The 19,414-nt window shown below is 33.4% G+C and overlaps 2 protein-coding genes across 2 annotated transcripts; both read left to right on the top strand.

Moving 5' to 3' along the window:
* The first annotated feature begins 109 nt into the window (after window positions 1-109).
* LOC128395872 (serine/threonine-protein kinase mTOR-like) lies at window positions 110-10,159 on the top strand. The gene is made up of 6 exons (XM_053356345.1): window positions 110-481; window positions 899-1,391; window positions 1,850-4,139; window positions 4,318-4,556; window positions 4,743-8,919; window positions 9,013-10,159. The coding sequence occupies exons 2-6, from the start codon at window positions 930-932 to the stop codon at window positions 9,474-9,476; spliced, it is 7,632 nt and encodes a 2,543-aa protein (XP_053212320.1). The 5' UTR covers window positions 110-481; window positions 899-929; the 3' UTR covers window positions 9,477-10,159.
* Window positions 10,160-10,704: 545 nt separating this feature from the next.
* Window positions 10,705-19,086, top strand: LOC128396029 (guanine nucleotide-binding protein G(o) subunit alpha). The gene is made up of 3 exons (XM_053356551.1): window positions 10,705-10,992; window positions 11,473-11,515; window positions 14,874-19,086. The coding sequence occupies exons 1-3, from the start codon at window positions 10,875-10,877 to the stop codon at window positions 15,775-15,777; spliced, it is 1,065 nt and encodes a 354-aa protein (XP_053212526.1). The 5' UTR covers window positions 10,705-10,874; the 3' UTR covers window positions 15,778-19,086.
* Window positions 19,087-19,414: the final 328 nt, after the last annotated feature.

Genomic DNA, 19,414 nt, shown 5'->3' with positions numbered 1-19,414 from the left:
AAATAACTTTTTATCTCTTGGAATTTTTTGTTGACCAGAAAAATTTAGATTCTCATTTATTTTAATTTTCTTGAAATTTTCTAATTAATTTTTTGTGTTAAATTGTTGCTTTGATTGGTGTAGAGAATTTGATCTGGAATGATTTAATCAAAACTAACGAGTTACAAATGATAACTGAAAGAGAAAAATTCTGATATCTTATGGAAAAAATATCGATATTTATCTAAACATCGAGAGAATTTTTTTCTTCTATTCTCACTAAAGTGTTGGTACAAATAGACTGTTTTTCTCAACAATTTTTTTTTCTTGTCTGTTTATTGTTTCATGTTTTTCTAAGAAATAATTTCTTTTGATTATCTTTTTTTCTTCATTAATTGTGCTTTTAATTTACAATCGAATGTTGTTTGATACTCTAATTCAATTATTGCTTCGAAATTTACACTTGTTAATCGGTTACAATTCACTAATATTTGGATAAAAGGTATGATTTTATTGTGATTATTTCTCTGGTTTTTTCTACACTCGTTTTACTTTCTGTTTGTTTTCCCCTGGTTTTCCTTTCTTTTTCTCTTTCTTTTTTCTCTCCTACTCTCTTACCTACACTATTTATATATTCTTTGGTTTATAATTGATATAAATCTTTGATTGTTATGATGTTATTTTTATTCGATTCATTCCATTTCTATGGTTTATTTGTTACATAAAATTCTCCCACTTTGTTAGTTTACTCTCTTGTCTTAATTTCCATTCTTTTTTGTTATTTTGTTTCATTTTCTTCTTCTTCTCTTCCTTTTTTTTCCACCCTCCCCTTTTTCTCAGTCTGTGTGTTTTCATTTTCTTCTCCCTTTTGGTGTGTTAATATTTTTATCCATTCTTTTTTATCCTTTTCTTTGAACAGGATAAATTTTCATTCTATTTATGTTTCAATCATGGGATCAAAGGAGACCCTTTTGGAGGGTTTTATCAAAGGCCTGAAAAGTAAAAATGAGGATACAAAGTACAAAACAGCGCGGGAACTACATCACTATGTTTCCACTGAACTACAAGAAATGTCAGTGGAAGAGATCCATGAATTTATGGAAAAATTTAACATCAAGGTTCAAATGATGATGTCTAATGGAGATATAAATGAAAAGAAAGGTGGTATTTTGGCGATAATTGTTCTCATAGGTGTTGATGTGGGTAATCAAAGTACAAGGGTATCTCGATTTGCCAACTATGTTAGAACCCTGGCTCCAACTGATGTTGGCTTAATGGAACTAGTCGCCTATGCTGTTGCTCGTATTGCCGTTGCCAGTGGAACACCAACATTAACCTATGTTGATTATGAAGTTCGTCGAGCCATCGAATGGCTTTCGGGTGAAAGGAATGAGGCTAAACGGCATGGAGCGGTAAGTTTGTTATTGGCCTGATAACCCCATCTTAAAAAGTTTCAGGAATGTTGAACCGGTTGGTCTTTTTCTGGAAAGAAAGAGAAAGATGAAACCGTTAACCTGATCATTGCTTCTGAATATTCAGAAAATGCCGTCATTCCGGTTATGTCTCATGCTGAAATAATTTCAACATGAACTCTACCCATCTCTCTTTCTCTCTCTCTCTCTCTCTCTCTCTCTCTGCCTTTCTTTTTACTTTTCTCTTTCTTGAATTTAATCCTCCTGTTTTCATTTTAGCTAACCGGCTCATTCTCAATTTCGTTTCATTCATAATATATTTATAGTAAAATTTTTAGTGGTTGTAGTAAAATAGTATTAGTAATAGTTGTAAGATTTATCTTCATCAACCTACTCAATCATCACTTTGATTACTTGATTTGGTTTGTTTTTCTAATTTTATTTTTCTCTTTTCACAGGTTCTTATCCTTCGAGAATTAGCTACTTCAACTCCTGCTTGTTTCTTTCAACAAGTTCAACAATTTTTTGAATGTATTTTCACCGCTATTCGTGATAAAGAGAAGAAAATACGTGAAGGGGCAGTTGGCGCCCTACGGGCTGCTCTAGCGGTCACCGCTTCCCGTGAGACTAAAGAAACAGCTAATCCAACTTGGTATGCACACTGTTATAAAGAAGCATTGAAAGGATTTGATGAAGGTTTTCATATACAAATGACTCGAGAAAAAGTGACCCGAGATGATATAATTCACAGTTCTTTATTGGTTCTTAACGAGCTACTTAGATGTAGTAACATTGAAAGGGAAAAAATTCGTCAAGAAGTAGAAGATATGAGCTTTAAGCCAACACTACAAGAAGCCATTAATCCATTGGAAAAATATCAAAGTTTCAAAGAGAAAACATCATCATTTACCCGAAGTTTACGAGCTCTCTCTTCATCATCAAGTAATCAACAATTTTACACTCCAGGACATGGATTAAAAGGACTTTCAGCTATTGTACAATATCACAAGTTAACTGGAGTAACTCCAGGTTCAGCACCACAATCTCGTAAACTTCCACTTTACGAAAGTCCAACTTGCCGTCAATTGATTCGAGACAATTTTAATAATATTTGTTTAATTGTGTTGAAACAAAGAACTTCTCGTAATGTTTATGTGCACCATGTTTTACTTTTACTCATTCCTCGTTTAGCTGCTTTCGATCCACACACATTTTCAGCTCATTATCTAAATGAATCAATGACTTACCTGTTTAAATCATTGAACAATAATCGTGAACGTTCCCAGGCATTCTTAGCTCTTGGTTTATTATCTATTGCTGTGGGTAATGCAATTAAATCATATTTACCAAAAATTTTGGAAGCCATCAGAACAAATTTACCATCAAAAGAATCTTCAGGTCGAAAACGGGGACAAACAACCGATCCAGCAGTTTTCTCCTGTATAAGTCTTCTTGCTCAAGCTAATAGTCTTCTGGTTAAAGATGATATCAAAGAATTACTTGAACCAATGATTGGAAGTGGTTTAAGTCCAGCTTTGGTCAGTGCCTTACATGATTTAACCATTCAATCACCAGATTTAAAGAAAAATATACAAGATGGTCTTCTTAAAATGTTATCATATGTTTTAATGCAAAAACCATATCGACATCCTGGTGCACCTAAACGTTTTCAATTAACTTCAAATTCACTTCCGTCTCCATATAATTTATCTGATGGTTCAGATATTTCCAGTATCATTTTGGGTTTAAAAATTTTGGGTACCTTTGATTTTCAATCTAAATCACTAATGCAATTTGCTCGACACTGTGCAGATAATTATTTAACCAGTGATTTTACCGAAATACGTTTAGAAGCAGCGAAAACATGTTGTCATCTTTTATCACCAGCATTACACAAAATAACCCAACAATATAGTCCAAGTTTAATGGTGACCATTCAGGATGTGCTAAGTAAACTTTTAATTGCTGCTGTAACTGATTTTGATTCTCAAGTTCGTTATTCGGTTTTATCCATGTTGGATGAAAAATTTGATGGTCATCTTGCTCAAGCTGAAAATCTTAGTGCACTTTTCATTTGTTTAAATGATGAGATTTTCGAGATAAGTGAACTTGCCCTTTGTACAATTGGACGTCTCAGTAGCCTTAATCCTGCATATGTGATGCCTTCTCTTCGTAAAGTTTTATTACAACTTTTAACGGACTTGGAATTTTCTGGTGTCAAAAGGAATAAAGAAAGAAGCTCAAAAATGCTTGGACATTTAATCGCAAATGCACCAAGGTTGATTCGTCCCTACACACAATCAATAATCACCATTTTCTTGTCCAAACTTCGTGAATCTGAACAATATTCAAGTGTAATCATAAGTGTTCTCTCTGCTATTGGAGCACAATGTCAAGTTAGTGGAATTGAGATGAGAATTTGGATTGATGAATTGTTCCCAATTATTTTAGACTTTGTTCAAGATTCGTCTTCCGTACCCAAAAGAGAAGTTGGCCTTTGGACATTAGGTCATCTTGTCGACAGTACAGGTTACGTGGTTGAACCTTACTGGAAATATTCCAATCTTTTGGACATTCTACTAAATTTCCTTAAAACTGAACAATCACCAGCAATAAGGAGAGAGGTAATCAGGGTTTTAGGTCTTTTGGGAGCCATTGATCCCTACAAATTAAAAGTTAATCTCGGTATGATCGATCAGGCCGGAGATACCCTTATTTTTGTTGCCGATTCTAGTCAAGAGATGCAAGGTAATTGATCAATTATTTTTAATTTTTCCCTCTTCATTTTCTAACTACCCAAACATTATCAATCAATCAATTGGATAACTTGCTTGTCCTTTATAAATTGTCAAATGATTAACTATTTTCTCCCAATTAACTCTTTCGTTTTTCTCTCTCTCTCCCATCTATCATTATATTGATTTAGAATTAAGTGCCAGTGAAATGTTAGTCAACTTTTCTGGTTCTTATGACGATTTCTATCCTGCCATTGCAATTGCAACTCTCATTCGAGTTCTAAAAGATCCTGCCTTATTTCAGCATCACTGTACCGCCGTGGGAGCTGTAACTTACATATTCACCTGTTTGGGTGTAAGATGTGTTCCATATATTCAGCAAATTTTACCTGTTTTCATATCTATTATTAAATCTTCTGAGTCTAGGGAGGTAAGTTGAATATATAATGATTATTATTGTAGATAAAAAAAAGGAGAAACAAACATTCAAACAATCACATGAATATTAATACATATTGTACATTGTACATGAGCAATAATCTTATCAACATATCGAGATTCATGATTCACTTTAACTCAATTATTACATTTTTTTTATCTTCTTCTATTGTTATAGTATTTGTTTCAAGAGTTGGGTAATTTAATTGCTGTTGTTGGTCAACATATAAGAAATTATCTGGACGATATATTTTCATTAATCAAGGAGTTTTGGACCGTTACAAATTCAATGCAAAGTACACTTATCCAGTTGCTGGAGAAAATTGCTAAAGCTTTAGGAGGAGAATTTAAAATTTATCTTCCTCAGATTATACCAAATATACTTCATGTATTTAATCATGATGATTCAAAGAATCGTATGGTTACTGAAAAACTGCTCAATGCTCTCCAACAATTTGGGACTAGTCTTGAAGATTATCTTCACCTCATTTTACCTCCAATAGTTAAACTATTTGATGCTCGTGATTCACCACAACGTGTTCGTGAAGGAGCATTGAAAACAATCGAATCACTTGCTGAACACTTGGAAATATCTGATTTTGCATCCAGAATAATTCATCCATTAATACGTGTTCTAGAAACATCACCCGAGCTTAGAGAGCCAGCCATGAATACCCTTTGTGCCTTAGTTGTACAAATGGGTCGAAAGTATCAAATTTTCATCCCAATGGCTCAAAAAGTGATATCTCGACATTTGATTGAACATCAAAGGTATCAACTATTGGTAGAAAGTATTATGCAAGGACATCCTTTAGGTGAAGATGACAAAGATCCTCTTATGAGTGGTCGGAAGCATATCAAACACCGATCATCCCACGTTATCGCTCCTTCAGCCGCCTCCAATGCTGCTCCAAATGAAATCACATTGGACTCATATAGATTAGCATCATCATGGAAAACAGATAAACGTGTATCAAAAGATGATTGGTTAAATTGGTTACAAACTCTCAGCATTGGATTAATTGAACAATCTGCATCACATGCTTTACGCTCTTGTCTATTAATGGCCCAAGCTTACCAACCCTTGGCTCGTGATCTTTTTAATGCTTCCTTCCTTTCCTGTTGGACTCAACTCAATGAAAAACATAAAGAAAACTTCATCGACAACATAAGAACCGCTTTAACTGCCCAAGATATTCCCGAAGTTACTCAAACTTTACTCAATTTAGCTGAATTTATGGAACACTGTGATGATATTGGACCTCTTCCATTGGAACCCGAATTATTAGCTGAAAGAGCGTTAAAATGTCGAGCTTTTGCCAAGGCTTTACATTACAAGGAAATCGAATTCACAAAGAAACCAAAAACAAGTATTTTAGAATCATTGATTAGTATAAACAACAAACTCCAACAACCTGAAGCTGCAGCTGGAGCTTTAGTTTATGCTAAGAAACATCATGAAGCCGATCTAAAGATTAAAGAGCGATGGTATGAGAAACTTAATGACTGGGAGAATGCACTGAAAGCATATAGACACAAGAGAGACTGTAATCCTGAAGACATGGAATCAATTATCGGACAAATGAGGTGTTTAGAAGCTCTTGGTGAATGGGTTGATCTTCACCATCTAGCAACGGAAATTTGGCCTCAAGTTGACGAACCAAACAAACAGAAAATGGCTCGAATGGCAGCCACTGCAGCTTGGGGATTGGAAAAGTGGGAAAGCTTAGAGGAATATAGTGATCATATCAAAAGAGACACAACTGATGCAGCCTTTTACAAGGCCGTTATCGCTGTACATAAAGAAAAATATCAAGTTGCTCAATGTTTAATTGATAAAGCTCGAGATTTAATTGACACCGATTTAACTGCAATGGCTGGTGAAAGTCAAATTCGAGCTTATGGTGCTATGGTCCAAGTGATGATGTTCTCCGAGCTTGAAGAGGTGATACAATATAAATTAGTTCAAGAACGTCGTGAAATAATTAAACAAAAATGGTGGGAACGAATTCAGGGTTGCCAACGAGTTGTTGAAGATTGGCAGAAAATATTGATGGTTCATCAATTGGTTTTAAAGCCTGAAAAAGATGAAAGGACTTGGCTTAAATTTGCTAGTCTGTGCCAAAGAAACGGTCGATTAAATTTGTCTCATAAAACATTAACCATGCTACTCAAATGTGATCCAACCAAAGATGATGCCTGTAAACCCTTGCCTACCGATCGACCCCATGTTACATTTGGTTACATCAAGCACATGTGGGAAAATAGTCAAAAAGATCAAGCTCTAACTCAATTACAACATTTTGTTCATCATGTTTCATCTTATGGACCTGGTATACCGGGTACAGCGGAAGAAGCAAGCAAAAGACTTGAATTGGATAAGCTTCTTTCAAGATGTTATCTTAAACTTGGAAATTGGCAGGAAAATTTAAAAGGAATTAGTAAAAATTCAATTCCAAATATAATCAAATATTACGCTTTAGCCACCGAGAAGGATAAAGATTGGTATAAAGCTTGGCATGCCTACGCTTATATGAACTTTGAAGCTGTCCTTTATTATAAACAAACCACCGCCTCTCATCAAATCGATGGGGAAGAAACTTTATTTAACAATTCGTTTGAAGCAGCTCATAATACGCCTGCCACTTCCGTCGGTAAACCCACCCCTGAAAGACTTGATATCATCCGAAATTATTCAATTCCAGCTGTTCGTGGTTTCTTCCGTTCCATTGCTCTTTCTCATGGCAACTCTCTTCAAGATACTTTAAGATTACTAACTTTATGGTTTGATGATGGTCAATATGCCGACGTTTTTGAAGCTCTTTCAGAAGGTTTGAAAACAGTTTCTATTGAAACATGGTTACAAGTGATACCTCAACTGATCGCTCGTATTGACACCTCACGACATTTTGTTGGACGCCTTATACATCAACTATTAATGGATATTGGAAAATGTCATCCACAAGCTTTAATTTATCCATTAACGGTTGCATCTAAATCAACTGTTGAATCTCGTCAATTGGCTGCTAACAAAGTACTTGAGAATATGAAAAAACACAGCGGTAATCTTGTCCAAGAAGCGATTTCAGTTAGTGAAGAGCTTATTAGAGTAGCAATACTTTGGCATGAACTTTGGCATGAAGGTTTGGAGGAAGCATCTCGTCTCTATTTTGGTGAACATAATGTACAAGGGATGTTTGATACACTTGAACCTTTACATGCAATGATGAAACGGGGACCACAAACAATGAAAGAGGAATCATTTTACCAAGCGTATGGAGCTGATTTAACGGAAGCTCAAGAATGGTGTCGAAAGTATCAAAAATCTCACAAAGTTAAAGACCTTACCAATGCCTGGGATCTTTATTATGTTGTTTTTCGTCGAATCTGTAAACAACTACCAGCCCTTACCTCACTTGAGCTTCGTTATGTTTCACCTCGACTCTTGAAATGCCGAGACCTGGAACTTGCAGTTCCCGGTTCTTATAATCCAAATCAACCTGTTATCCGAATTGCTCAGGTTGATAGTGCTCTTCAAGTGATAACAAGTAAACAACGACCTAGAAAACTTTGTATAAGAGGTAGTGATGGTAAGAATTATATTTTCCTGTTGAAAGGACATGAAGATTTAAGACAAGATGAACGAGTTATGCAACTTTTTGGCTTAGTAAATACCTTGTTGGTTAAAAATCCAGAAACATCACGTCGTAACCTTGCAATTCAAAGGTATGCAGTTATACCTTTAGCTCCCAACAGTGGATTAATTGGTTGGGTTCCTCATTGTGATACTTTACACACGTTGATTAAAGATTATCGTGAGAAACGTAATGTCCTACCAAACTTGGAATATCATATAATGAAAGTAATGGCTCGTGAATATGAAAGATTAACTTTGATGCAAAAAGTTGAAGTATTTGAACATGCAATGAAAAATTCATCGGGCGACGATTTGCTTAAATTATTATGGTTAAAAAGTCCAAGTTCAGAAGTTTGGTTTGATCGAAGGACAAATTATACTCGTTCACTTGCAGTAATGTCAATGGTTGGTTATGTACTTGGACTTGGTGATCGGCATCCGTCAAATTTAATGTTAGACCGATTAAGTGGTAAAATTTTACACATTGATTTTGGTGATTGTTTCGAAGTGGCAAAGACTCGTGATAAATTCCCTGAGAAAATACCTTTCAGACTCACTCGAATGTTAATCAATGCCATGGAGGTTACTGGTATTGAAGGAACTTACAGAATAACCTGTGAAAAAGTGATGACAGTATTGAGAAATAATAAAGACAGTTTAATGGCCGTTCTAGAGGCATTTGTCTACGATCCATTGTTAAACTGGAGACTTGTTGATGGTAATTATTGATTATTACTTAATTGTCTTCTTCATGTTGATATTTTTTTTCTTAATGATTAATTAATGTTTTTCTTTCTCTTTCGTTAATCAGCTCAACCAAATAAAGCTAAACAAAATCAAACGATTGGTCAAGAATCTGAGACTAGTGAAACAACTGAACAAGAAGCTGTTGATCAAACAGAAGTAATTAAAAAACCAAATGGAGTCAATGTTGGTGTTGTGGGTACTGTTAATGCTGTTAGCATAAACGTTGGAGTTACTAATGGTATTGCTCATATTACCAGAGAAGTGAGTCCTAATCTGACCGGAACAGCGGAAACTATGCCATCGACATTTATTGGTATCCATGATTACGAAGAGCAACCTGGTCAACCTGAGGCTCTAAATAAAAAAGCTTTGTCTGTGATAAATAGAGTTAGAGATAAATTAACTGGTAGAGATTTCAATCCAAATGAAAAACTAGCTGTCCCTCAGCAAGTTGATCTTTTGATTAAACAAGCAACATCTAAAGAAAATCTTTGCCAATGTTATATTGGATGGTGTCCATTTTGGTAACCATCTCAAAAATTAATATCAACAATCAACCTAATTTATGCATCTCTGACCCGATTTACCAAACACACTCAACAACAACAACAACAACAAAAACATTTCATCTTCAATCAAGCCAATTTTTACCTGGTTAATTTCATACTGGTCATCATCAACTAACTAACCCACAACATTCATACTCACTCCATCTTCCACTCCCAAACTTTATATAAAAAAAATCCCAACACACTAATAATAAGAAGGACATTAAATGGACATAACATATATATAAATATAAAGTAGAACGCGTTACCTCATAACCAAGCGAAAATGAAACGCGAGGAAATTTTCAATTATCACTTTTTCCTCTTTCCCTTTCTATTTCTCTGTAATATAAATTTTCAATGTGGAAACAAAACTATCAACTCATTTAATGTAATATTAATTGAAAAATGAATTGAAAAAATTGTAAAAAGAATCAAAAACAAAAAAATCATATACACACAAGCACATAAATATATATATATTTAAATGGTAGTTAATATAATAATAATAATAAAACACTAAAATATAAATAAATCAAAACAAAGACAACGATAAAATATTCAAATCAAGTTGAGTCGAAAACAATAACAAATTCAAATGGAATCAAAGATTTGGAAACTTTTTGCAAAACAAATAAAATCTTTTAGAGTTCAGATTCGGCATCCGATCGACAAATGTCACATTTTTCACGAATTTCCAAAAATTATGGTGACACTTCACATCTACTCTCGAATCTCACCAATATCATTCTAATAGAAATTAATTATCATGACCAACAGATCGAATTTAAATTCATATTCTAATATCAATCAAATCGAAATCGAATAGTTTAAATCAACTAACAAGTATTAATTAGCTTTTGATGGAATAAAATTTTCTTAATAAATCAGCAAATGAGTTCGATACTCGAAATGATGAGATAACTTTCTTCAAGTGTGAAGCGAAAAGTTTTTCAAATACTCATCAACTCGTGTTACTCGTGCGTGCATTTGATTAAATAGCTAAAAGGATAAAATGATTTTTGCGAGAATAATAATTTGTTTCCACTGCAAAAGGAGGCTCCAAATACCCTTTGCAATTGCGATGGAATATATAATTCAAGTTGATACTTCTCTCTCCATTCCAATATGAAAACTTTTCTGTTCATGTCAGAAAATAATATATGATAATACCAAATTTATTCTGCACAGAATCGGACATATATTCTAACCCACAACATAATAATAAAAGTCTCTCTGTGAAATCGATTTTCAGACCAAGTCTGTAGTTCACACCTTAAAAAAAGCTAAGCTTTTTTCCTCCTTGTGCGTGTGTGTTTTTTTTAAGGTGGGCAAAATTTCGGTCAAAATTGGTCCTCTTTCGAGCTGGTGCTCAAAAATGGGCTGTGCTATGAGTGCAGAGGAACGAGCTGCCCTGGCCCGGTCCAAACAGATTGAAAAAAATTTAAAAGAAGATGGTATTCAAGCCGCTAAAGATATTAAACTGTTATTATTAGGTGAGTAGAAACCATTTTCTTTATCAATCTTCATCTTCTCCATATCTCTCTCCATCCTCCTCTCTCACTAATTTTCTCTCTCAGAATGTTTTATTTCTTATTCCATTTTTAATTCTAATCCAATTGCTTAATTTTCGAATCCTTTGGCTATTATTTTATTCATATCCCATTTTGGGTTCTCTATATGTTGGTCCATTCTCTCTGGGTATTGGTCTTCTCTCTCTCTCTCTCTCTCTCTCTCTCTCTCTCTCTCTCTTCTCTTCTCTCTTCCTCCCTCTCCCTCTCTCTCTCTCTCTATTTGTATCTCTCTATCTTTCTGATGGTAAATCTGGATAGATATTCATATTTTATGGGAAGGAGATTATTGTTTTGTAAATTCACTTGATTCTGAGAATTTTTTTATTTCAGTTCGATTACTTTTGAATAACTAATTGATTCGAATTTTTTTTTCTTCCCATTTTCTCTTCTATTTGAACACAGGGGCCGGAGAATCTGGTAAAAGCACAATCGTTAAACAAATGAAGTAAGTTGTTGCCTCTAATTTGTGATTATCGATACCAAATATACTTCCTGTTCTTATTTATCATCATGATGATCATCATCTCACCATCATCAATATTTTTTAATTATCTCTTCGATTGGGCTTTCATTTTCTTTATCGCTTTTTTCCATACCTTGCACATCTCTATTCACCACAATATCATCATCATCCTCACCAAGTAGCTGCATCAGTTTATCATCTTATCTCTCTCACTCTCTGTTAAATTAAACTCTTTTCTCCAATGAGTAAATTGCAATGAGCTGAATTGTGTATTCTCTAAATTTGAAGTGTTAGTGTTATTACCCAGAGATTTGATTCTAAACAATATTTTGCTTGTTTTCGAATCAAATCAATTGCTCTCATCATTTCCCCTCGATTATTATGATTTTAACCAGAGAACGAAAGAAAAGATGAAGAAAAAAAATGATTTATATCAATAAGGTTTCTCTCTCTCTCTCTCTCTATTTGTAGTTTTGCTTTCCCATTCATTAACATTGTCACTTTGTACCTTTGTGATTTTCAATCTTGTATCTATTACTATTTAATTGTCTGTCCTTCGAGTGTAGATTGTCAAACAATTTAACAATCCATCAGTAAACCTTGATTGCTGATCTCCCTCTCCCTCTCACTCTCTCTCTCTCTCTCTCTCTCTCTCTCTCTCTCTCTCTCTCTTCATCCCTTATCAATCCATAGGCACATTCAAAGATACACAGGAAGCTTGAAATGTTTCCGCCATTTTTCAGTATCAATTTTTACTCGAATTTCAATTTTTATTTGAAATTTTGGTTTCTCACTTTTTGCTCCCAATTCCGTTATAATCAATGGTTTATACGCTCATATTTTCACCTCAATTGGAACTACACCAGAAGCAGCAATTTACTCGCAATATCATCAAATAGAAAGAGATGATTTCTTGCTTTTCTATCTGTCTAACAAGTTGAAACTGAGATTGTCAATTACCTTTTTTCTGTCGCATTTACAGTTAGTTTATTTAGTCCAACAAGTAAATATCTTTCTCTCTCTCTCTCTCTCGCAAAGATTTTCAGCTAATTAAACATCATCATCATGGTGGTGGTAATGATGATCATCTTCAACTTATCAATAGAAAACCATCATTATCATAAATTCAATTAACAATTAGCCAATTATCAATGTCCATTCCTTTTCCTGGGTAATCTTTTAATATCTATCAAGAGTCATCTCATTAGAATTTAATTTTCATCTATTATTTGACGATTATCATTAGTTAAATATGATTAGTGTTTATCATTCGACTTGAAATTAATCCATGTGGTTATCAATAAGATAACGGTAATTGTTGCATATGTAACCATGTTAAATGCGTATTACATTGATTGCATCAATCTAACCCATTTTTTGATTGAAATTTTAGCTCAAATTGATCATCATCATGATAATCATTCTGCTGTCATAATTGTTGATAATTACAGTTAATTCACTTAACCAGGTTAACCAACATGATGATGATTGTTGCTTTGATTGGGGTTTACTTTAAATTAGAAAGATAGAGATGTATATATACCTCTCTCTCTCTCTCTCTTTCTCCTGTTGATGTCCTCATCTCTCTCTTTCTATTTCTCTCTTTCTCTCTTTCCACCCTCTCTCTCTTTCTTCCAGAATCACCTCTCCCCTCCTCAGATTCTGAGAGACCCATGATTGATTGAAATTTATAGAATTATCTTGGCGCATGTTCCTCTTTTCAACATTTTCATCCTCATCTTTTCTCATCTTTTCTCTTTTTTTCCCATTTTCTTCATCCTCTTTCTTTTCCTCTCTCTCTCTCTCTTTCTCTTTCTTTCTTTTCTTTCTTTTCTCATCTCATCATGATCATTTTCTTTCTTTCTTTCATCAAATCTTTCTTTCTACTCACACAAACAGCGAGTACACATTTTAATTTCCAATCCTTAGTTGATCTTCTTGTTCATTTCCTTCCTTGTTTTTTTTTACTCCTTCCAAGATACTATTACTATTTATTAATCCAAAAAATTAACACAATCACAATCATGATAATGATGATCAATTCTGTATATTTATCATCATTATTATTAATATTATTCACCATCTAGAGATTGTATTAAATTATGAAAGGATAAAATCAGTAATTGGACAATTTGTTTCATGTTCATTTCAATGAAATAAATTTAGTATCAAAAAAGCAAACATAGATGACCAGAAATGCATATACATGCATATGAATATTAGTTTGCAGATATAATTTATTATTATTATCATTAACATTTTCATATAATCCATACACCAGCAAAATCAATAATAATAGTAACTAATTGTTGAAGATAATTGTAAATCTAAATCTTGAAATTGCTTAAATTTCATTTACAAGGTCTCCTCAATGTATTTCAATGGTTTCTCCCTGAAAGATATTATTGCTTATCATCTTCATCTTCATCTTCATTCATCTCTATCTTAAGGATTGTATATACAATCGTTAAGTTTAAAATGAGACTGATGATGATAAAGAAGATAAACTAAATGTTATTTCTCAATCTCAAGGTTTCATCTCTTTTCATTATTATCATCATCTTCATCTTCATCTTCATCCTCATCCTCATCATTTAATAACCTGGAGTGATAACCATTTAAATCATTACATATGTGAGCTAATGATTTATAAACAAACCTTGACTTAGAAAACAAAATTATTAATATAACAATATTAATTTAAATGTACCGTTAGAGTTGATTACAATTAAGTTACTTTGAGATGATGTTTGTTAAAAAAAAGTACTAATCAAACCAGTTGAATGAGATGACGAGGATGATAATGATTAACTGGAAAAATAGCTCAAGTGAAACAAGATTAATGATACATTCAAAGTTAATCCATAAACCACAATCTGAACACTAATCTTTATAATGATTAAGGATTTTGAAAAAAAAATCTCCAAGTAAAATCTTGATAATCATATAATACAATTGATAATCAGTATTAATTTCATTTGATTAATGATCAACTGATATAATTTTGAAAAGTCAATTTTTTTCACCCAAATCAAATTTAATTTAATCTGAAAATGAAACAATTTGATCAATACTTTAACTTGATTTTCTTTCACCACCAACACCATTCAATTGATGATTATTTAATTTGATCAATCGTTTTAATTACAAAATTCTGCAGATAGTTGAATAAATTTAAATTGTAACCTAAATGTTAAAGTTTCATTTCCTTTCTGATTCTTGTTGATATCCTTTCCTTGATGATTATTATTTTTACGTAGGTGTTGAGACACTAATCTCCAATTCAATGATTGAATTTGATTGTTTCTAATGATTTGTTTTCTCTTTCAATTTTCACCAGAATTATTCATGATAGTGGTTTCACTCAAGAAGATTTCAAACAATACAAGCCGGTTGTCTATTCCAATACCATCCAATCCATGGTAGCCATATTACGAGCCATGCCTAATTTAGGAATATCATTTGGTTCCTCTGAACGTGAATCGGATGCGAAAATGGTGTTTGATGTTGTTTCTCGGATGGAAGATACCGAACCTTTTAGTGAAGAATTACTTGCTGCAATGAAACGCCTTTGGATCGATAAAGGAGTCCAAGAATGTTTTGGTCGGTCCAATGAATATCAGCTCAATGATTCGGCTAAATATTTTCTCGATGATCTTGATCGTTTAGGACAAAAGGATTACATGCCAACGGAACAAGATATTTTACGAACTCGGGTAAAGACAACCGGTATCGTTGAGGTTCACTTTTCCTTTAAGAATCTTAACTTTAAGCTTTTCGATGTGGGTGGACAAAGATCGGAAAGGAAAAAGTGGATCCATTGTTTTGAAGATGTGACCGCAATTATATTCTGTGTTGCCATGTCTGAATATGATCAGGTTTTACATGAAGATGAGACAACTAATCGGATGCAGGAATCGGTTAAACTATTTGATTCCATATGTAACAACAAATGGTTTACCGATACCTCAATAATATTGTTTCTCAACAAGAAAGATCTTTTCGAGGAGAAGATTAAAAAATCCCCGCTAACAATATGCTTTCCAGAATACACGGGAGCCCAAGAGTATGGTGAAGCCGCGGCCTACATCCAAGCCCAATTCGAGGCTAAAAACAAGTCAACCACCAAAGAAATTTATTGCCATATGACCTGTGCTACGGATACTTCCAACATTCAATTTGTTTTTGATGCTGTTACCGATGTCATTATAGCCAATAACTTGAGAGGATGTGGTCTTTACTAGTCCAAATTATTGAATAAACAACACACACATACAACAAAATATAAAAACACTCACAACAACAACACACTCACCCCCCACCAACACACTTCTAAATTACTACTAATCAACCCAAAGGAGCAACAAAGAAACAATTGAAACAAAAATTATTACAAATCAACCAACAACCTTTACACCAACAATTATATAAATATTATTATATATACATGGAGGATTTACCTGACTACTGAAACTTAATCAAGTCAAATTAATTAACTCTATCTCTCTCTCTCTCAACCTAATTGAAAAGAAGTGAAAAAAATGGAAAACTTTAAGTTCACATCTAAAGTCAAACATCACCAAAGAAGAAGAGGATAAGAAAACGGATACGGAAGAGAAGGTGTTGAGTTGAAAATTATTCGAAAGTAAAGGAGGAGAAAAGGATGGAGATAAGGAGAGAAGAGGAAGAGAGAGAGAGGGAGAGGGAATTGGTGGCGGAGGGGAAAGAGAAAGAGAGACCAGAAACCCATGGATGGCGATGAAAATATTCGCAGTGGATGATGATAATTAGGAAGGAGAATAATATTTAGCGAGCCAATTTCTTCAGAAGGAGATGGAAGATGAGGAGAAATTGAAGCAGAAAGAGAAAAAATTTCAAGGTAAGAAAGATGAAGAAGATAAAAGATGAAAACAAAAAGATGAACCTTAAGATGATAAAGGTAATGGTTATGATGGAAGGTGGAAAAGATGAAGAAAAACAAGGAGGAAAAGGAAGATACTCTAAACGCGATGGTGAAAGATGAGGGATGCGAAATGTTACATCAGGGAGTGAGAGAGAAAGTAAAGGATAAAATGAAGATAAAGATGATGAAAGAAAAGGGTAGAAGATGATGAAGCAAATGAGTTAAAAAAATGATGAAAAAGAAAACAAATAGTACGAGAAAAAAAGACATGCACAGTCATAGAGTCACACAGAGAACCACCTCCTCCTTTTCCTCCCTTCATCTTCATCTCTCTCTCTTATCATCATTCGGTTTCCACTCTCTCTCCTCGAAATCCCACTCCCACTGTCTTCTCTCTCTCTCTTCTCTCTTCTCTGTCTATTCTTTGTATACTTTTCATTTCCTATTTCCCATTACACTCACACTTTCACCCTCATGCAAAGACTCATTCATATACTTTCAGAGTAAAATTTTGCTCCCCAATTAAACTCCCTTTTTGTTGAACAACTACTTTTACCTTTTCTCATCATCATCATTATTATTATTTCATTTTATCATCATTATCTTTATTATTATTATTATTATTATCATCATCATCTACTTTTTGCTTCCTTCCTTCCGTGTTGTTATCACCCTCTTACCTTTTTCAATTCCTTACCAATTAATCAAATTTAGTTCTGATCATGTTTCTGATTTTTTGTTGTTACTTTTAAAAAGCAACAATTATCATCTTATTTTTCATTACCTGTTGGATACAACAAGTGATCAAAATCTTATAATCAACTCCCTGATGATCTGATTTCTCCCTCCTTGGCATTGAAAGAACAAAAATTTTCTAATCTCTATCACTTTTATCTTCTTCTTCTCTCTTGTTTATCTTATTGTTTCTCTTTCTCTTTCTCTCTCACTCTCACTTTCTAACTGTAAATCTTATATTATATTTAATAATACATAAGGATAATTGTCTCTCTCTTTCTGCTCCCTTTTAATATGGATCAGCATGGAAACTTAATTGTATTCCGATAACAAATCAAGTCTGAAAGTAAATTCAGATTGAATAATGTTGAGTCATTAACTCTCTCTCTCTCTCTTCTCTCTCTCTCTCACTCTGTGGATCATCATACAAATTCATCTTTGTCAATGTCATCATCATCTCACAATAATCATCATCCCCATTATCATCATTTTTATCATCAAAAAAGAAACAAACAAACATTTAAAACATCATCATCACTGTTGTCATCATCTGCATCACCATCGTGATCATCATATGTTTATCATCATTTGAAAGAGAAAAATGATCAAGAATCTTTCTTCATTAACTTTCTTTTCTCTTCTCAATCAATCTTACCTTGGATTATAATGTTTGAAAGTCTTTTAACAATTGTCTCACAATTTAAAGTGTAATCTCAACACAAAATCCTCTCTCTCACCTCCTCTTACATACAAGATGATGAATTCATAACTTGGGAGGTAAATTAATCAAGACTTTTATCATCACATCGTCATCGATATCATCGTGTGTGTATTGATGATATATTATTATGGTTAACAAAGAAACAAAATTAACAACATTCTCCCTCCCTCTTTCTCTCTCTCTCTCACACAAATCAACAAACATTCAGCCATCAACACAACAACAACAATAAATCAACAAGGAAACAAATAACAGCAAACAAGCAAAATCATTCTCACCGTATATATAAATACACTGTTTTGGAAACTCTGTCGATTCTTTCTCTGTCTTTCTTGCTTGTAATCTTTTCAATTTTTAACTGAATCTTTTTGAAATTTTATTCTGAGCTATTCTTTCACTTTCTCCCTCCTCATGCTCTCTCTCTCTCTCTCTCTCTCTCTCTCTCTCTCTCTATCGTTCTCTCGCTCTTTTACCTTTTTCTTCTGAAGATTCCAATTCCTATTTAATTCCAAATTTCTTTTGCTTCTTCTCGAACTTTTTTTTGTCAATCAATTGATTTGCTTCTCGCTTCTCAAATGGTTTCTCTCTTTTATGTATTATCTCAGTTTCCATCTCATCATCTTCATCCTCATCCTCATCATTATCATATAATCATCAACATCTATTTATTTTTCTGTTAATTCTGGTCTATCTCTCTTTCTAATTAACTCTTTTCTCATTTTTATTTACCGTTATATTTTCCTCTCTCTTTGTCTTCTTCTTCTTTATTGTATTGAGTGTTTTCTCTCTCTCTCTCTCTCTCTCTTATCTCCATCATCATTTTTATTCTAAAACCTTTTAATCATATGTCACACCCAATCTTCATCAACTTTTTATTTTCTGCTTCGCTATTCTCTTTTCTCCTTTCAGGGAGTCTTTCTACTCTCTCATAACCCATCAGATTTTTTTTCTATCATTATTATTTATTAATTAATCTATTTCCTTTTCCTCTTCTCTTCTGCCGCATCAATAACATCAACATTTGTTTTCTATTTTGTCAATAAAAACAAATGCTCTCTGTTTCTGTCTAACCTCATCATTCCATCATCTTCTCTCTCTCTCTTCCTCATCCCTCGAAAATTGCAAACAAAGTCTCTCTCTTCTCTCCTTTTCTTCCTCTTCTCTAACATAAACACACTAAAAATAAAAACAAAATCCGAATAAATTGTAGTAAAAGATGTGCTCTCTCTCTCTCTCTCTCTCTCTCTCCATTTTCCAATAAAATATCGACAGAATAAAAATGAACAGTGTTGTTATTATTCAATTGTCTGCTAATTAAAAACGAAATTAATTCCAATAACTTTGATTCATTTTCGATAATCAATTAATCCCACCAACGTGAACCATTAACCCTTAATCCTTAATCTCTCTCTCTTGTGTCAACACTCATTTCGAGTCTACTTTTTTTAAGGTTAACAGTTATAATCCTTCATCGGCAAACAATCAATCTAATTAAAAAACTAATTCAATCTTCATATTAACT

Source organism: Panonychus citri, unplaced genomic scaffold (assembly GCF_014898815.1).
Source record: "Panonychus citri isolate SS breed McGregor unplaced genomic scaffold, ASM1489881v1 Contig00142, whole genome shotgun sequence".
In the NCBI taxonomy this organism is placed as follows: Eukaryota; Metazoa; Arthropoda; class Arachnida; order Trombidiformes; family Tetranychidae; genus Panonychus; species Panonychus citri.
Note: the sequence above shows the minus strand (reverse complement) of the source record. Positions and strands in the feature narration are given on the sequence as shown.